This window comes from Pithys albifrons, chromosome 19, assembly GCF_047495875.1.
Source record: "Pithys albifrons albifrons isolate INPA30051 chromosome 19, PitAlb_v1, whole genome shotgun sequence".
NCBI classification, from domain to species: domain Eukaryota; kingdom Metazoa; phylum Chordata; class Aves; order Passeriformes; family Thamnophilidae; genus Pithys; species Pithys albifrons.
Genome location: NC_092476.1, coordinates 9,556,215 through 9,576,923, shown reverse-complemented (window position 1 = coordinate 9,576,923; position 20,709 = coordinate 9,556,215). Strand labels below are relative to the sequence as shown.

General features: G+C 43.4%; 1 protein-coding gene across 1 annotated transcript in view; it reads right to left on the bottom strand.

Annotated features, from left to right (window-relative positions):
• Positions 1-17,681, bottom strand: part of COX10 (cytochrome c oxidase assembly factor heme A:farnesyltransferase COX10) — a 113,838-nt gene extending 96,157 nt beyond the window's left edge. Inside the window, exons 1-4 of the mRNA XM_071573810.1 lie at positions 17,584-17,681; positions 15,608-15,732; positions 13,652-13,976; positions 5,186-5,310 (exon numbers count right to left, since the gene is read on the bottom strand). Coding sequence (XP_071429911.1) covers positions 5,186-5,310; positions 13,652-13,976; positions 15,608-15,732; positions 17,584-17,617 — 609 coding nt within the window. The 5' untranslated portion in view covers positions 17,618-17,681. The remainder of the gene's footprint in view (positions 1-5,185; positions 5,311-13,651; positions 13,977-15,607; positions 15,733-17,583) is intronic.
• Positions 17,682-20,709: the final 3,028 nt, after the last annotated feature.

Here is a 20,709-nt window from a genome sequence, read left to right as displayed (position 1 = left end):
GCCATCAGCTCAGCCCCTGAAGGGACAGGGATGAGACCTTACATTTGTTCTCTCATGCTGGTTCACGTATTTACTGTACTCCTCATTTTCAACTCTCTAACTTCAGCTAAGACATTCAGCCCAGCCTGCTTCCTTCTCAGTGTCCCATCAGTCAAACCCAAGCACATCATTTTATCTCTCAGTTACTAAATTCAAACCATTTTAAACATCCTGCTTTCATCTTTGGAGCTCTCTCCCACTTTTTAACCATGCTGCAGTTACAGAGGAATGTACTTGACATATAAAACGTGCATGTGATTCCTTTAACATTTTAATGCCGTGTATTGTGTTGTAAACATCTCTTCATGTTTTATCTCCTTCTCCATAAATCAGAGCCGACTATCTTAGAAGTCTCAAAAATGACATGTTTTCTCCCTAATATAAATGTAAGGTTCCACTCCTTGAAACTGGAGTCAGCTTTCAAAAATCATCAAAACCCAGAGCTACGAAAAAGCAAAAGATTATCAACCAACTTAATAGCATTTTCTCCCACTCCATTTCTATGACAGCCTGGAGTATGGGAAAAAATAAATTACAAAACTGGTCTTCCCAATCAGAAACCCAAGGTTTTGGTTATTCTTTTTTGTGACTTGTAAGGAACAACAGTAAGGTAAAACACCTCCCTGTGTATCCATACCAATACACAGCCATGAAAGAGTCAGGAATGCAGACAGTATAAACAGAATTCTAGGAATTATTATTTGTTTTATTCCAATTATCATGCAGTATTTACAAGATGAAACCTCAGAATATATTTCCATTTCCTTACCATAACTGATAGTAAGGCATCAGTTTTAAGGTATCAGCTTTAAGTAATAGTAAGGCTGATCTCTTTGAATAAGATTTTCTGGAGGTTTTGGCTCGTTTAGGAATGGCACAGTCAAAAAGTGTCTCAATTTATTCCTTGGCAGATGCATTAAGTGATTTTTTTTATTAAAAAACCCACTGTAAAATACTGGTTATTTTCCAAAGACAGAACACCAATAAAGAACACCTGTCCGGAATAATTTTAAGTTCCTTCAACGATGGGAAAAAAAAAGGAAAGAAAGAATACCATTAGAAAAAGAAGGGAAAAGAAAGAAAAAAAAGGAGAGGAAAGCAGTTTTAGCAGGTGGGACTGAGAAGTGGTGACATGTTGTAGTACAATTCCGAAGGGCCGGAGGACATAACGCGGTGTTGGGTGATGGGGAGGAGAAGCAGCGAGCCCCGGCTGTGGGAGCTGGATGAGGTGTGAGCTACAGCCCTGAAGGATTGTGATAGCAGGGAGTGAGGCAGAGGCAGAACTGCTGCTGCAGGACAAGACAAATAAAACATTATCTGTTGTCTGGCACCTTCCTGCAGGAGTTTCCTCCCTCGCAGCCCACAGACCCAACACACGCCACAGGAAAACGCTCCGATATTTATCCACATCCCCAGGATTCACAACATTTCCCACCAGCCTGGGAGAGACTGTTCCTCCAAACTACTGTCTGACATAAATTAGTCCAAGATCCTTTTCTGGACATTTTCTACCCAAATATTTCAAGAAGGACCTTGCTTCCACTTTATACTTCATGTTTTCCCTTTTGTACTTCTTGTTTGTATTTTCCAGGGTATTTTCCTACACAACTTTTCTCCCTCAAGTCACAAAACAGTAAGTCACCAGTTTCTCAAAAATCATTATCCAGTTTCACAGAATCGCCATCAAAATACATCCTTTCTGCTTGCATTGTAAATCACATTTAGATTTGGGGCTTGTGAAACCTTTTTGTAAAGATGCACCTTTGGTTGGTAAATATCCAGACTGTACTTCATAGAATCACAGAATCATAGAATGGATTGGGTTGGAAAAGACCTGTGAGATCATCAAGTCCAACCCTTGGGCCAACTCCAGTCCCTTTACCAGATCATGGTAAAAATTGTTCTATAAACAATGAAAAGATACAAAGTTGTTGATTCACATCAGGGGTTTTTTATTGCTTTCTTGTTAAGGACAGAGAAAGTGGGGCAAGAACCTCCACTTGGGCACATTTTTGTAACTTTTTGGCTCTTACCAGTCAGGAAAAAATAAGTTGAAAGTATGACATACTTTAAACTGAAATCAGGGAGAAAGTGTTAATTGGATTATTTCAGAACAACCTTGCAAAGCTAAAGAAAAACTCCATATTTTAGTCTCTGTGCATTACTTAGCACAGGTCTGGTTCACTCCCCAGTAGTAAAGTCAACTTAAACAGTTAATTCAGCTTAATTCAGTGGGGGTAAAATGGTCTCAGATTGTTAAAATCAAGTGGTTGAGAGAGGGAAAAAGGATAAAAAAACCAAATCACAGAATTTGAACAGTTAAAAGGTTGTATCAGTCCTTCCACAAATGTTAAGGAATCTTTATTACACTTTCATAGGACCAGGCTCCTCACATCCTGTCCTAAATCACGGGGAAGAATCTCACACAATCGGCACTTCACCTTCCCACGACATATTTGGGGACTGTAAATCGTGCACAGAGATTTATCAGGGAAATGAGGAGTGGGAAAGATGAGTTGCCCTTAAAGATGTACAGATTTATAGCAATATGGGAAGTGGGAAGACGGTTATCATCTCCAAAGGTCCTTAAGGGATAGGAAGGAGCACCGAGGGAAACATGAGTCATGAGCTGCCAGAGAAGGGGATGTGCATGGGGAGCAATGGACAGAGCAAAGTAGCAATAAAGGAAGTTCCAAGTCAAATGTGCTCCTTCCCAAAGGTCGAGACGGATACCCAAGCTTAAAGTATTTCTGGAAAATTAAATTCCCAGCCAATTCAGACACAGCAACACCGGGAAAGGGACATTCAATGACTGAAAGGATCCATTGATAAACAAGGTCATAGAGCAGAGCTCTTTTCCTTTTGCTTCGTTACCAACTCTGCTCCTTTATTTTCTTTAGTTGGAGCAGCTGCCTTGAAGGTCTCTCTACACAGGCAAGTGGCTCTGTGCAAATTTAAAGTGTTCAGCTGAGATTGTGAAAGGCAGTTTTACACTTTGTGAGACAGGAGTAACCTGCAGTGAGTAAAGTGTGAATTATGAGCCCAAGCACAAAGTTATTGCACCCCTGACTTCCCTTTCCTACCACAACAAGTCTCAGAAGTGTCCAACTCCAAATTACACCACAGGATTCCTGGTCCTCTCAAGTAATCAAAAAAAAGTGGCTTCCAAGAGATTAAAAAATTGCTACTTTTTGGAACAAAATACACTGAGCAACACATGAAAGCTGAAGACAAACAGTTATCTGTGTGTTGATGTTATCTCTACAAAGATCTGGCAAAATCTCAAGAAAGGTTGCACAGGAAACTCTAAATAAGCAATAATTGACTCTCTTAGTCCACAGTAAAGGTGAAAGTAAGCATGACAGTAAATATCTCAAAGGATAACTCACAAGTCAAATCTTTAATATTATAAAGGTAGTAAAGGAAAAAAGGGAGGTAAAAAGTGTGCCTCTAAAACTGTATCAAACCCCAGAACAGCTTCACCTTGGTTATGACAGCTTTCCTACTGAGCCTTTGTCTGAAAAACACATCCATGATCACCAAATGTATGCTTCAGAAAACTGTGTGACTTACTTAAAATTATTTTTAAGGCTACTTAAGTGTTTTCAAGTTAGGCAGGCTACATAAATACTTCCAAGCAAGTAAAAACCATGCACAGTCCTTCCAGTTTTGCAGAGAAAACAGACGGGAAGTTTGCTGCCTGCCCCAGTTTTAAGCTCAGTGAAAACAAACAGTAAAACCTGTAAAAACAATAAACAGGACTTACCTCAGGCTGAGCAAGATGTGTGCTGGTAGGTGCAAGCCCAAAAATCACACTGAGTGCCTATAACTGAGGTGTTCCAAGGTGTAAACATCAGAGCCCAACTCAATCAAAGTGAGTCCAGGATGTGGAACACAGGAAACCTCCATAAGTGGGGTCTCAGGACTCACAAGTGATGGCTGAAAACATGGAGTGCTATCAAAAGTGCTGCTGCTACTGCACCTTCTTTTTTCAGGCCATGTTTACAACTGAGAGGGACAGTGGCTGCTGTGCTTTGTAACTCTGTTCAGCACAAGGGCTGTTACCTGTTGACTAGTTAGGGATGTAGGAAGAGCCTGACAGCTACTCTGCTTCATAACTGGAGAGCAGAGGAGCTGACAGCAGCATCAAGTTCCACAGACACAAGCCAGGAAGCTCAAGTTCAGGCACCTGGAACATCATCATGGAACAACATCCCCATGACAGAGGTTTTCAGGACATTCTGTAGATGTGCAGGAGATACCCTGATTGCAGCAGGGCCAGAGAAGAGCAACGAGGCTGGAGAAGGGACTGGAGCACAAGTGCTGTGGGGAGAGGCTGAGGGAGCTGGGGGTGTTTAGCCTGGAGAAGAGGAGGCTCAGAGGTGACCTCAGCACTGTCTGGAACTCCCTGAAGGGACGTTCTGGCCAGGTGGGGGTTGGTCTCTTCTCCCAGGCACTCAGCAATAGGACAAGGGGGCACGAGGGGCTCAAGCTCTGCCAGGGGAAATTGGAGAGCAGAAAAAACTTCTTTGCAGAGAGAGTGCTCAGGCATTGGAATGGGCTGCCCAGAGAGGGGGTGGATTCCCCATCCCTGGAGGTTTTTAAGCTGAGCTTGGCCGTGGCACTGAGTGCCATGATCTGGTAAAGGGACTGGAGTTGGACCAAGGGTTGGACTTGATGATCTCGGAGGTCTTTTCCAACCCAGTCCATTCTATGATTCTATGAAAGTCCCAGTACTGACATTTAGAGGTGATCTGAGCCACTTTTTACACAGATCCAACAAGGTCATGCAATAACACATCCACAGCACCAGCCCTGTAAGGCTGGAGCCCCACTGGCTATTCTTACACTCCAATTACCCAGTTCTTCCCCTGACACTTCCAGTGACCCAGGCTTGGTATTACCAAGATAAACATTATTATTGGGAGGCTTAAAACCTCATCAGCTCCATTCTGCACAAACACACTGTCCCTAGCAACTCCCCTTGAATTCCTGGGCACACACTCCTTTTGTGGTGTCAGTTTTAGCAGCTCAGAGCTCCCACAGCAGCTGAAGGCACAGCAATCCCAGCCATCCAGTCACACTCCCTGGCAGAGTTTCAGGAGCCAGGACAACACCAGTTTGCTGTAGGTGAAGATGGACTGACCTGGTTGATGGAGTTGGCAGCACAGGATGCCAGGCCAGTTCCAAGGGAGGCGAGCAGGAAACAGGTGAGGTCAAAAGGGACCGGGGCCATGGCAAAGCCAGCAGATGCAGTGCTGACAACCAGGGCTGCAACACAGGGGAGACACAGTCAGAGCACCAAACCACCTCCTTTGGGCACAACACCACAATTAAGGCCTTCAAACCCTGCAAGAACCCTTGTGCAGATTAAGTTTTTGCTATTTCTTCAGATCACAGTAGCTCCAGGAACTCGATGCAATTAATATTAATACTCTCCCTAAAGAAGTAAAAAATCAGAACTGTCAGGGATAAAACAAGAAAAGCAGAACCATCAGCATATTAGTAGAAGAGGTTAGAATAAAAAGCTTCACAGAATATTCTGAGCAAACATTCCATAGGACAAGTTATCCTGATGAAATTAAGTTTTTCCATCTGAGCAGGCTGAGCTCTGCTGGCTGAGACATCACTTTGTTCACACTTTGTTCAACATCTGAGCTCCTGCCAGTTGATTGTCCTCCAAATTCTGTATTTTTCACCCTCAACCTTAGTTGTTTATAATTTTTTTTAAATAATAAAAGGATGTACTCCAAACTGAGGTTTGGTGGGTAACCAAAAGGTAGAAAATGAGGTAGAAAAGAACTTAAACAGCAACAGCTGTGGGATGGAAAGCTCTGGAATGAGTCCTTAACCTTTGCAAAGCATCTCCTGCAACAGGGAAAGGTGAGGGTAACCAAAAAGCCAAGAGTCAAATGAGACTCACTTTTGTCTCTGCATTCCCTATTTTATGGAGGTGTTACAGGACCAAACTGCCCCACTCAACACATACAGGACATGTGTTTGTTCCAGCAACTCACCCATCACTGCAGAGTCTGTAACAAGGGAGAACAGTAAGAAAAATCCCCGACTGAAATAGATGTTTCGTATCAAATGAAAACAGGAATTCAAGCAGGGCAGAGCCAAAGAGACTCAGGGCATGTTGGTGCAGTAACTTTACTGCTCAATCTCTGCTCCCACTTGAATTGCCCACTTTGGGCTGAAGGCACAATCACATCACCACATGGACACAGCAACACCTAAAGGCTTGAAAATTTGTGTGGATTCTTAAAAATCCATTTCAGTTTTGTCATCCAAAATTATAACTTTAGTTATACTGCAAATCACATCTTTAAAATGAAAGTGATCTGACTCTCAATCCTCATATTGTAATTAGCCAAATAACAGGGCTCGTGAACCTCCCTTTTGGCAAGAAATAATATGACATGGCAAATGCCTTATACTGTAACAGTCAGCACACTCATGGAATATCTGGCTCATGACCCTGAGTCTTACAATCTGAAATTAATAGTTATTAGACAGAAAGTATTTAAATTATATTCTGCATGAAATTACATGTTCCCAAACTCAGCTCAAACCAAGGCATCAAAAATGTTCTTATCTTCCTGAGTCCTACAAAGTCTCCTGTTTGTCTGAAGTTAAATACAAATAAATAATGTTTGCTGACTGAAAATACCTGGATTATCTATTAAGCAGCATTACTTGAGATGAAAAACTAAATGTCATGGCAGAGACCTGACAGCAAGGATGCAAAATGCTCAGTTTAAGAGCCATGCCTGCATAAGAACCTTAGGATTTAATCCTAAAAACACAGTGACGAAAACTTGCTTGTCACCAAAACTTTTCTCTAACTACTAAAATCCATTGGTGACCGAATATCATTATGAGAATATATATAATATAAGTATTAATTATTTAGCCTATTTTATGGCTAGTTCCAAAACACAGTGGATCTCTGACAGAGTTTTACCCTCTGAGCAGCTCTGAAATAACCTCAGATTCTGCTGCCCCACCAGACACACAGACCTGAAGGTACTGATTGCTCTGAAAGACTGAACCCCATTTATTATATAAATACAACAGCATCTTAGCTCCCAGACTTCTTAGTAGAGTGCACAGGAAAACATGAAATGCCCAAGTGAGAGGGTTAAAAAATGCACTGCAAATGACAGCGAACGGTGGCGTTTGCATTTCTAAGAGTGATTACATTCATTTTTTTGCATAATAAATCACACGCTCATTCCCAGACAAGAATTTAATTAAAACTTATCTTAGGGAGCACTTTACACCAATTTATTATGGGAAAACACCAGCTCATTTAGTGGAGAAGAAAGGTGGAGAGGATTGGCAAACAGTTTCTGTAACATTACCACCCCCCTGACCCCACAGAAATTCTAATACTGTACAGCCACAGCACTAATTAAAGTCCCCATTGATTTCTCCAGATTAATTTCAGCCAGTCATTTCAGCGTGACTTATCAGGAGCTCATTTAAAAGGTTGCAGTCCATCCTCTCCCACATGCCATTAAGGCAGGTATTTCTGTTGGCTGGGCAGGGTTTGCACACCAGGCATTCCCTGCTTCCCTCACTGCCCAGATATTCCAATGCAACACATGAGCAGTAAATAGGAAAACGCTCCCTTTGGATTGGGAAGTTTATTTTCTTTAACTGTGGAAGCAATAATTTACTCTTTAACTTCCCTCATGGAGGAAAAGTGTATTTAATTGAGATCACATCAAGGGAATGAGGTCATTGACTCTGTTTGTTTTTTAATCCCTGTTAGTTTAGTGCTTTAGGGCCAAATTAACTTCACCTTATTGCATAATAGATGGAATCGATCCTTTCAAGGCTTGATGAGACTTGGCATTCGACACACTCTTCAAAAAGAGGCCAAGATTTAAACTTATGATCTCAGCCTAAACCCAATTTTCGGTCTTTTAAACATTTTTAGCTTTAACAAAAATGAACAGGGGACATTTGTCTCCCATCTCAATGTAAATGAAAAAAGAAAATGCTAATGGATTGGTGGCAAAGAGTGAATTTGAATGTTTCTGGCATAAAAATACAGGCAAAAATTCTAGTGTGTTTTTTACATTCCTTTTCCACTCCATCCCAATGTGATCTGCCTTTATAAATCCCTGTATTTGCATTTATAGCACGTGAAACACTTTCCCATATTTTCCTTACCTCCTATTAAAAAGTAGTCAAGCCAAAATAAAACCATGAAAAGCCAAAGCAAATCAATTCTGCTTTAGAATTCCCTTCTATTCCTGTACTGATGATATATCATAGGACAGGAAGGACAAAAGCAAATGCACTTTTACTTCCATTTAAGAAAAAATTTCACTCTTTTGCTGCAAGTGTTTATAAAGTCCTTGAAGGAAAGTAGCTGGAATTTTCCTTCCAAAGTTTTCCCACTTTGGTTTCTGGAAAGCCAAGTGTAGCAGCACTATCAGTGCTACACCCCTGACCAATGTGTCCTTTCTCATCTCAGCTTTGAAGCAGAGTGTAACCTGCTCACTAAAGAAGGGAGAACTCCTGAAGCAAACTTAGATTTGGGATGACTGGAACAAGTCTTTATATCATATCATATCATATCATATAACATATCATATAACATATAACATATCATATAACATATCATATCATATTCAACTGCAATATTACAAAGAGAGCAGATAATCTCTTCTTACCATGCAACAATTTTACAAAGCTCTGCTAAAAATAAAATGTAATAACAGTTTATTTTTATTTCATTAGTTTTTCTTGTAGCTTGGAAAACAAATTGCCAGGAAGCCACCACTGCTCAGCTTTTGTTTCTTTGATGTGATAACAAAGATAACAGTTACTGGTTTATTAATCACAAAATGAGAACTACTTTGACAAATATATGAAATATATTTAGAACTGAGAATAAATGTAGAGTAGTAATAGTCAGAACAATATCTACTTATAAATCTTTGTCCAAGTTTCTGGTTATATTAAAGTTATCATTTAAAGAATAAATGCCATAATAAATCCTATTATTCCAGAATAAAGTGGGAACATACTGGAACTCCACTAGAGCAAATGGATTTTTCACTAGAGTGACTCTTACCAGGTTTTTAACCTACAAACACAACACAGGCCCCTTATTTATCCCTTGTTGTTTTGTAACACTCAAGACTCATTATGAAAAGCTGGATCTGCATCATCTTTGTGTCACCAACACAAAAAAGACCAGAGATGAAGCAGGATGTGCATAATCACATCTTAAATCAGTATCCAGAATCTCAGGCTTCTGAATTCCAGTTAGCACATCTGTGCTAAAGCATCACTATTGCACAGACACAAATCCATACAGAGGCAACACATCCAATAAACTCCAGCTTTCTCTAGTACAAGAGACAGGGTGATTTTCTTACAAGAAGGCACAAAAGAAAAAAGCTGTAGTTCAATCTCCAACACTGAAGATGCTCATAAAATACCATATTTGTCTACCCATGTTGATCCATGTTGGACAAGTGCTGCACAATCACAGAAGCACAGGTTCAATTAGGTTGGAAGAGACCTCTGAGAACATCGAGCCCAGCCTTTGGCTGAACACCACCTGGTCAGGTAGATCAGGGCACTGAGTGCCATGTCCAGTCATTCCTAAACACACAGAAACATGGAATGGTTTGGGTTGGAAGGGACCTTGAAGACCATCCAGTGTCACCCCCTGCCATGGGCAGGGACACCTCCCACCAGCCCAGGTTGCTCCAAGCCCTGTCCAACCTGGCCTGGGACACTTCCAGGGATGGGGCAGCCACAGCTGCTCTGGGTCTATCTGGTTGTCCTCACTGAAAGACCAACATACCACAGGAGCAAAACCAAGGAAATGTTCACAAACTCTAGAGGAATATCTAAGGGAACACTCAGCATTATTCATTCCATGCCTTTATCACAGTTCTCCCACATTAAAAACCCAGCTTTGATTTTCCTGTGGGTTTGCACACACCTCATCTGAATTTTCACTGTGATCCCCAGGGACAACATTACCTAAATCTAAACTTCAAGTTACATTTGAGACAACCTGAAATTCTTAACGTGTGTGCATTACAACTCACTGGAATTTCCTCCCATTCCCATACCTTGTGTCTCTCTCCTATTTTAGGTTACATGACAGATAAACTTTAGGATCAAGTTGAAAACAATGACATTTATAATTCTGAAAAGCTCTCAGACAGAAGCATTAACTTTCCAAGAGCCTGGATGGCAGGACACAGCTGTTGAGAGGGCAGCCAACACAGAACACCACACAGGATGCAAATGGATGCAAACTGAACCCTAAAAGGTAGATTATGAGAGAAGCAATTAGAAGTTCTCTAATTGTTTTCTATGGCAAAAGAATATAAACAAAAATCTATTCCTGTTTCTCAGTCAGAGCTTCTAATGGCAGAGTCACAAGAGCTGCAGTTTACATGGAGCAGGAGGGTATGGAAATAGCTCAACTCATTTCCTTTCAAAGGTGAAGTACAGTTCAGAATACAAACAAACAATCCCTTTCCTTCAGCAGCAGCATAAGGAAGTCCCATTTTAGCATAATGCAGAGTTTGTTTTTTTGTTATTTCATACTCTAAAAGGTATAAATAAAGAGTCTGCCAAAAACCCCACACAGGATATGAGATCTATCAGAACTTCATGGGCGAAAGGAACTGAGTTGTGTGTCATTTGTAACTTAAATTTATTCTTATTTTTAAAAAATATAAGAACTACACCACCATATTCTTTACAGAATATATAATTTGTCTAAATGGTGAAAAATAAGCTAATTCTGTTTCCTTGCTATACTATACCCAGGATTATTCTGGCTCCTCTCTTATGGTACCCCACGATCAACAAAACCAACAGAACTCCCCTCCTACAAACCCCTCTTCATCCAACTTATTCTTTTCACATCCAAAAAATCTCCACACTAAATACATAAAGATCACAATGAGAAAAGAAGCTGAGGGGTTTTTTGTCTCTCTCTATACCTGCTGAACAGGTACAAAGCTTACCACACACGTTGGATCAAGAACTCTGGTTCCAGAAGAGCAGACTGAGACATGCTACAGACACAGCTCCTTCCCCCACATGCTTGCAAGTTGGATTAAATATTCTACAGCTGTTCAGAAATTAGCAGATAAATTTACATCTCAAAACAACAGCCCTGAAGGGAATGAAATTCTTTAACCTTTGCCTTCGACATCCTATTTTAAATCCAGAGTGGTGCTTGCCTACCAAAATTGCCTTTTGCATTTAAAAGAGCCTGCCAGAAACTGCTGAAGAGTTTTGCAGCAACACAAAATGTATCACATCAAATTGTTTTCTCCCAAAAATGGCACTCTGGCATCATGCTGCAGTTGTTGACACTCCTGTTTTGAGGAGCACCAGCAACACTTGGATGTGGTACTAGCACTGAGCATTCCTGTCAGGAATATCAGCAAACACAAGAACAAACAATTCAAGTGCTTAAAGCAATAGTTCATTTTCTCTCTCTCTGGTCCCTTAATTGTGGCACTTTAACTTTTCATTTCTGGATCTGGTGAGATTTTTAAATGTAGTTCTATCTCAATAGCTGGCACAGCTTTCAAGTGCCACTTAAATAAAATCACCTCACTGAAAATATGCCAGAAGAGGTAACTGTTCATGCAGCACTTAAAAGTTGTCCATGGTGAGCCCAACAGAAACAAAACACTACTAAAACTGAACAGAGTGGGGGAGAAAAAGGCAAGACTTGTTTAATATAAAGATGGCACAATAATTAAGGTTGGATGTGCCACAAAGCTGCTGCAAATAATCCTGATAAGTGCTGAATGTGCTAGTGAGAGCTTCATACACCTAAATTTGAATTTGCCAAGGCTATTATGTAAAATTGGCATGGTACAGCATCAAAAGACATGGTTTCATCTCATCAAACTCTTTACCAGCACAATATAAATGCCCCGAGTTTTTTTTAAAAACAATGAGGAAGAAAATGTGGATGTACAGACAAGATCAGCTGTGCCAAGTCCAAAAGATGAGATGTCTCATCAATACTGAGATGAAAATGTAAATGACCATTCTACACTCTGTGTGGTCAGCACAATTTTTCCATGAAGAAACAAACAATGAAAACTTATATATTGCAAGACAAAAAGTTTAAAAAAGTAAACTGAACTCAGGATTTTTATTATAACAAATTGTTATGGCAAAGAACAGTCATATTATCAGGAATTCATTTCACCCACTGGAGAGAGCACCAAAGTAGGGACTTAGGAAATTACATTTCTGTTCTTGGACTTCATACAGACAAGATGTAAGGCTTTGATAAAACCATTAGAGTTTCCTTAGTAATAAAAGTACATATAGCACCACTTATTGGCAAAGGAATAATTTATAGTTGTCAAGTATCACTACTAGAACAAGGGAAAAATGTATTTAAGGCTGCAAAGGATCTGCTTAACAAAACGCTGGTTGGAAGAGACAACACTATCACTGAAAACAAACTTATATCTTGTTTTATAAAATACTATTGGCCAGACTCAAATATTTTCCTTTGCAATACAGAAAAACTGTTTGGATTGTTTGTTGGGACTTTTAATACTAATTTCACAAGCAGTACTAAAGTGAAAGGTATGTAAATAAGACAGAACACTGGTAAACATAAGCAAGACAACTTTAAATACTGAATACAGTATTTGTAAATTCACTTCCTAACCCAGTTTCAGTGTACTTTTTGTACTAATATGTGCTGCTTATGATTTCCCAAAGCTAGCTGATGACAGGATGCAAGATCTTCCTCATTGTTTTTAAACAAATGTAATGGGAAAACTGATAAATGCTTCCACGAAATAATTTGCCCAGCACACGTTCAATGGAATTGACCCAAATACTTTGTATCAGGAAAGTGGGAATTATCAGGTAAAAAACTACACTATGGCCAACGGGATCCTGGCCTGGATCCAAACCAGCGTGGCCAGCAGGCCCAGGGCAGTGACCCTTCCCCTGGACTCTGCCTTGGGGAGGCCACACCTTGAGTGTTGTGTTCAGTTCTGGGCCCCTCAGTTGAGGAAAGAGATTGAGGGGTTGGAGCGGGGCCAGAGAAGAGCAACGAGGCTGGAGAAGGGACTGGAGCACAAGTGCTGTGGGGAGAGGCTGAGGGAGCTGGGGGTGTTCAGCCTGGAGAAGAGGAGGCTCAGAGGTGACCTCAGCACTGTCTGCAACTGCCTGAAGGGAAGTTGTGGCCAGGTGGGGGTTGGTCTCTTCTCCCAGGCACTCAGCAATAGGACAAGGGGGCACGATGGGCTCAAGCTCTGCCAGGGGAAATTGAAGTTGGAGAGCAGAAAGAAATTCTTTGCAGAGAGAGTGCTCAGGCATTGGAATGGGCTGCCCAGAGAGGGGGTGGATTCCCCATCCCTGGAGGTTTTTAACCTGAGCTTGGCCGTGGCACTGAGTGCCATGATCTGGTAAAGGGACTGGAGCTGGACCAAGGGTTGGACTTGATGCTCTTGGAGGTCTTTTCCAACCCAACTGATTCTGTGATTCTATGATTCTATGTACCAGTAACATCCTAAAGAACTCTGCTATCAAACAAGCTTCACAGAAGTGATAAAAAAGAGACCAGTGATACCTGTAAGCTTGATTTTGGACAAGCGTGCCAAAATTCCTGGCAGCTCATCCAGCCGCAGCTTCATTTCCTTCCATTGTCTGTCTTCTCTGGCTTCTGCTCTCACTGATGTGACTGAGGCTTCAGTTTCTCCAGCTGACTTCACTTCCCTCAGCTCATTTCTCCTTGATGTCTCAGGCCAAGGTTGATGAACAGGTGAAATTGGGCTAATCTCATGTATAACCTTTTTTTCCTGATCCAGCTGCTGATGCTCATGGAAAGGAGACACAACCGGATCGGACTTGGGTTTGGCTCGTTGGCTGAGGTCTTTGTTGCACTGAGTTACATACTAAATACAATGAGAAATATTAAAATGAATAGTTAAGAAGATATTTGCATCCATTTTACAATGTCAACATCACCAGTATTATTGCTATAACATTATCATTGTTAGGAGAATTACTTCCAGCAATGACACAACTGAGTTTGCTTGCATTTCAAGCACTTACTTCACATGCAAAAAGGCTTCTGAAGTTGGTAAAGATATTACAAAAAACAACTTTTTAACTCACAGCTACCTCAATAATGTCTCCTTAAGCATGGAGAATTGCTTCTGGTTAAATTTATTTCCCCCCCCTAGCTTCAATAGCAAACCCTTGGTTCATATTCAAAACCACCAGGTAATATCATTGGATTTAGAACTAATGAACTCACAGAATCCCTGAATTATTAAGGTTGGAAAAGACCTCCAAGATCCTCAAGCCAAACCTTTGACAGCACAAAATTCACCTCTAAAACAAATGTCTGTAACAATTCCAGTCTCCAATAAAAGCACTAAACTTGTGCATCTTTAAGAGATGAAAAAACAATCAGAAAAATACTAAAAAATACAGTTTACCTCCTATGATATAAAATCATCTCCCACATTATTACTATTTATGCCAAGCTTTATCTCAATTAACTAGACAGCAAATTTCAACAGGAGTTCAAATGAACATACATTCAACAGCAAATTAGGATACAGTGGTTTGCTCTCTTTCAGGGCTCTCAAAATAAACACAGAATAAGAAAAAGTACATTTAGCTTCCCCTTTCTATTTTCTTTCCTAAAACAGTCTATATATTACAAGCACAACAGGCATAAAAAGACAGAGCTTTCAACTAATCCTGGTTTAAAGTGCACACTAATAATTATAATGATTAAGAGAGATATGAAACTCCAAATGAGTGAGGTGAATACACATCAAACGAGGAGCACAGACAAGAATCTGAGAAGTGGTGGCAACCCCAGATGCATGGAAAGATCTCCATCTCTTGCTTCAGAGCTGTACATTCTCCTTGCAGGCAAAGCAGTCACTCTAAGACAGTCTTATCCATCTTTCATAGATGAAGCTCCAAAGAGAACACAGCTCAGGCAGAGCCAAGTCTTTTACTACCATCCATTTATATGTGATATAACTGGTCAAAGAAGAAGATGCAATTTCACCAGTTTGAATGATAATTACACCCTTTTTAATACCTAAAATTAACAGCACACTATAAAAGTAACTCATTAACTTAACGAGCTCAGGAGTTCTTACTCAAATTAACTGATTAACTCACAACACACCTCCACAAGTGATTCCATTTAGCCCTTGGATGAGTGCTGGCCAAAATGTGACTTTCTTATAGCATTTTTATAAACAACAATTTTAAAATAATTGTGTTTCAAGGTTCTTAACAAGAGATGAGTGTCCTGATTGAAAGGCCCAGGAAGATTTCTGCCAAGCAGAGGACAGTCTGTAGCACAAGAACTGTTCTTGTTATGGCAGGTTTCTTCCAGCCCCAGATGTTTTAGATAACAAGCACTTTAACTCTGATTCCCTGAAAAAAGGAGACACTTGGAATTACCCAAGCAAGAAAAAAACTGCTTTTATCAACTAATCTCCATTTTGGCATGGGATGAATGAGAAACACGGGATAAATACACTCCCTGACTTACCATTCGTTTGAGAAAGTTAAAATACTGAAATGTAATCAACCTGTCGCTGGTGACCCGGCAGAGGTGCACGAAGTGGCACGGGATGTGCCCTGTGCCAGCGCCCTTCAGACGCCACACAAACAACCCTGGTGAGAGGAGAAAAGGAAAAAGGCAATGTTAGATTCCAGTTTATTCACTGCCACTGACTTTGCTCCAAATTCAGTGTCTAGTCTCAGCTGTTACATGGGACACCCCAAGAAATGGGACTCAGGGCTGGTCAGGTGGGGAGAAATGTTTGCTGTTCCAGGTGAAAGACCTGAGGACGGAGAATAATAGAATCGTGGAGTCATTAAGGAGGGAAAAGACCTCTCAGATCATCGAGTCCAACCCCTCATACAGAAGGACACACACAGGGATCTCCCATATAGAGGAATACCCACAAGGGACCCTCATACAGGACATAAACAAGTATCCCCATATAGAATAACATATACAAGGATCTCCCATACAGAGGGACACATACAAGGAATCCCTAAAATGGGATACATGCAAGGATACCCCATACAGAAGGACACACAGAAGGATCCCCATACAGAATGACACCCAAAGGATCCCCCAACAGAGGGATACACACAAGGGACCCCCATATAGAACACACACAATGATCCCCATACAGACAGAAATACACAAAGGACCTTCATAAAGAGACACACACAAGGATCTCCCATATATGACACACACACACAAGGATCCCATACAGGATACACACACAGAGGGATCCCATACAGGACACACACACAGGGATCCCATACAGGACACACACACACAGGGATCCCATATAGGGCACACACACACAGGGATCCCATACAGGACACACACACACAGGGATCCCATATAGGGCACACACACAGGGATCCCATACAGGACACACACACACACACAGATCCCATACAGGACACACACACACACACAGATCCCATACAGGACACACACACACAGGGATCCCATACAGGACACACACACACACAGGGATCCCCATACAGGACACACACACGCACAGGGATCCCATACAGGACACACACACACACAGGGATCCCCATACAGGACACACACACAGGGATCCACACAAGGACACACACACACAGGGATCCCATACAGGACACACACACACACAGGGATCCCATACAGGACACACACACACACAGGGATCCCATACGGGACACACACGCGCAGGGATCCCATACGGGACACACACGCACAGGGATCCCCATACAGGACACACACACACAGGGATCCCATACGGGACACACACACACAGGGATCCCAAACAGGACACACACACACAGGGATCCCCATACAGGACACACACACACAGGGATCCCATACAGGACACACACACACACAGAGGGATCCCATACAGGACACACACACAGGGATCCCATACGGGACACACACGCACAGGGATCCCATACGGGACACACACACACAGGGATCCCATACGGGACACACACACAGGGATCCCATACAGGACACACACACAGGGATCCCATACAGGACACACACACACACAGAGGGATCCCATACAGGACACACACACACAGGGATCCCATACAGGACACACACACACAGATCCCATACAGGACACACACACACACAGGGATCCCATACAGGACACACACACAGGGATCCCATACAGGACACACACACAGGGATCCCATACAGGACACACACACACGGATCCCATACAGGACACACACACAGGGATCCCATACAGGACACACACACACAGAGATCCCATACAGGACACACACACACAGGGATCCCATACAGGACACACACACAGGGATCCCATACAGGACACACACACACAGGGATCCCCATACAGGACACACACACAGGGATCCACACAAGGACACACTCAGGACAAGCCGCCTCCGGGTATCGCTGCCCAGGGCCGCCCCGACCCCGCCGCCTTTCCAGCCCCTCTGCCCCGGTACCTGCGAGCGCCCGGGCCGGGCGGGCGGCGCTCATGGCGGGGCTGTTCCGCCGCCCTCACCCTCTCTGCCTGGGCGCGGCCATCTTGCCGGGGCACGGCCAGGACTCTTTCCGGGTCAGAGGGCGGGGCCGGGCCGGGTTGTGCCGGGGAGGTATCGAGGCTGTCCCGGGGTTGTGAGGGGAATGTATCGAGGCTGTCCCGGGGATGTATCGAGGCTGTCCCGGGGATGTGCCGGGGATGTATCGGGGTTGGTGCCACCGTGCGGGGTGGCCATGGCGGGGCCGGTCCTGGGGCGTGCCAGGGCCATTCCTGGGCTGTCCCGGACCCATTCGGGGGCTGTGACTGGGCTGTCCTGGACCCATTCCTGGGCTGTCCTTGGACTGTCCCTGACCCATTCCTGGTCCATCCCAGACCCATTCCTGAGCTGTCCTGGTCCATTCCTGGACTGTCCTGGACCATTCCTGGTCTGTCCTGGACCATTCCTGGGCTATCCTGACCCATTCTGTGACTGTCCCAGACCCATTCGTGGGCTATCCCGGACCCATTCCTGGGCTGTCCTGAGGCCATTCCCGAGCTTTCCTGGGTTGTCCCAGATCCATTCCTGCTCTGTCCCGGACCCATTCCTGGGTTGTCCCAGATCCATTCCTGGTCTATCCCAGACCCATTCCTGAGCTGTCCCAGACCCATTCCTGGGCTATCCCAGACCCATTCCTGGACTGTCCTGAACAATTCCTGGACTGTCCTGACCCATTCCTGGACTGTCCTGGGCCATTCCTGGGCTGTCCCAGACACCCATTCCTGGGCTGTCCCAGACCCATTCCTGGGCTGTTCCAGACACCCATTCCTGGGCTGTCCTGAACAATTCCTGGACTGTCCTGGGCCATTCCTGGGCTGTCCCAGACCCATTCCTGGGCTGTCCCAGACACCATTCCTGGGCTGTCCCAGACACCCATTCCTGGGCTGTCCCAGACACCATTCCTGGGCTGTCCCAGACCCATTCCTGGGCTGTCCTGAACAATTCCTGGACTGTCCTGACCCATTCCTGGACTGTCCTGGGCCATTCCTGGGCTGTCCCAGACCCATTCCTGGGCTTTCCCAGACACCCATTCCTGGGCTGTCCCACACACCCATTCCTGAGCTGTCCCAGACCCATTCCTGGGCTATCCCAGACCCATTCCTGGGCTGTCCTGACCCATTCCTGAACTGTCCTGGGCCATTCCTGGGCTGTCCCAGACCCATTCCTGAGCTGTCCCAGACACCCATTCCTGGGCTATCCCAGACCCATTCCTGGGCTGTCCTGAACAATTCCTGGACTGTCCTGACCCATTCCTGGACTGTCCTGGGCCATTCCTGAGCTGTCCCAGACCCATTCCTGAGCTGTCCCAGACCCATTCCTGGGCTGTCCCAGACCCATTCCTGGGCTGTTCCAGACACCCATTCCTGGACTGTCCCAGACCCGTTCCTGGTCTATCCCGGACCCATTCCTGGGCTCATCCCCAGGGAACAGCTGCAGGCAGGGCATGGTGTCACACACAGCTGGATGTGGTGTCCGTGACACAGCGAGAGAGTGACCAGGAATGCATGGGGACATCACAAAATTCTTGTGAAACAGCCAAGAGAGGGCTTAGAAAAAATAAGAATTCATTCTGTGATGCTGTGGAGTCTCATTCCCAAAAGGATCTGAGATTCAGAGAGCCAAAGGCTTGGTAAAAAAGCATCAAATAAAATCAGCATTTAGTTCCTAAAGTAATTTTGGGAAAATGGAAGTTTGATTTCTGTGCTCCTTGGTGAAGATACACGTTTCAGGAGGTCACATTGAAGAGCTGACCCAACTGTCACCCCATCCTGCCCTCATGCATATTCCAGGGGTGCTAAACTGACTCAAGTTCCTGACCTGCATTGGGGAAATTGCTAATTTTGCTGGTTAAACTGTTTGTACTCACCCTGCACAGGGGCTGATAGATCAAAAGCTGGATCAGGGCACTGAGGAAGAGCTTGGACTGGAGTCTGAACAAAAAGGGAAGGGAATGGTTAGGACTGCTCCAGCTGTAAAGCGTAATTGCACCCTCAGGCATCTTTAAAATGTTTTCTCTTAAGAGTTTAAGTTCAGGAGATGTAGGCTATAAGTCACTTAAATGCTTTTGAAATTCATTCTCAATATTTTATCATGGAAATCTTCCTCAGAACCATCTTCCTCCCAGGCTTTCATTTCTTTATAGTGCTTAAATTCATGCAAAAGTCATCTTAAATCATTATTAGGAAGATAAAATGAAAACACTCACTCTAATTCACCAAGAATATCCTACTTTGAAGCATTTATTTCCACTCTCCTTCTATTTGGGGAGCTGGGGAGAAATTAGGACTTCACATTTCTTGCAGTTAATATCCTGTTTTACTCCGAGTTCTCACCACTGAGCATATATCACTTCACAGTTCCTGTTTGTGTCTCTACTTTTTGTAACTTCCCCAGATTTGCCCTCAAATTTACATCTGCAAAAATAAAACAAACATCACGTAGCAAACACACACACAATGGTTGCATAGAGGGCTGGAATGGTTGGTTGGGCTTAGGGCAGTTTGGGTCAGAGAGGAAAAGGTTGAGGTAGTCGAGTGTTCTGTGTCAGGGCTGAGATTTAAGGTTTAATGATTTTCATTGCCTTTCACTTGGGCAATAAATTGCACCCCTGGAGAGTGGGGGTCTAACACTACTTTTCTAATTAAGGAGAATGTTATCCATGGGCCTTGAGAAGGAGCAATACCTCCTTGTGAAACAATAACGATGATTTAGGGCACACAGAATGTCACGGCCCCGTTTGGTTTTAACCACTAAAACCACTCCTAGAGAGGAAAACGTAATCTTAGGGGGTTTAGTGGACACAAGTATCCAAATGTCAAAGCTGTATTTCAGCTTAAAAGGGCTCCCCACAGGTTTGGATCTCACCTGCACAGAGCTGGTTCCACAGGAGCTGGCACCATGAAGTACTCTGGAAAGCAGCAGGATTACAGATTGCAGGAGGGAACATGGACCTTCCAGGGAGCTCTTTCCCTGCTTGGCTTCCACCATCAAGCTCATAAAATCCCAGGTACCAACATTGCAGGACCATGAGCATGTTGCAGGACACTGATC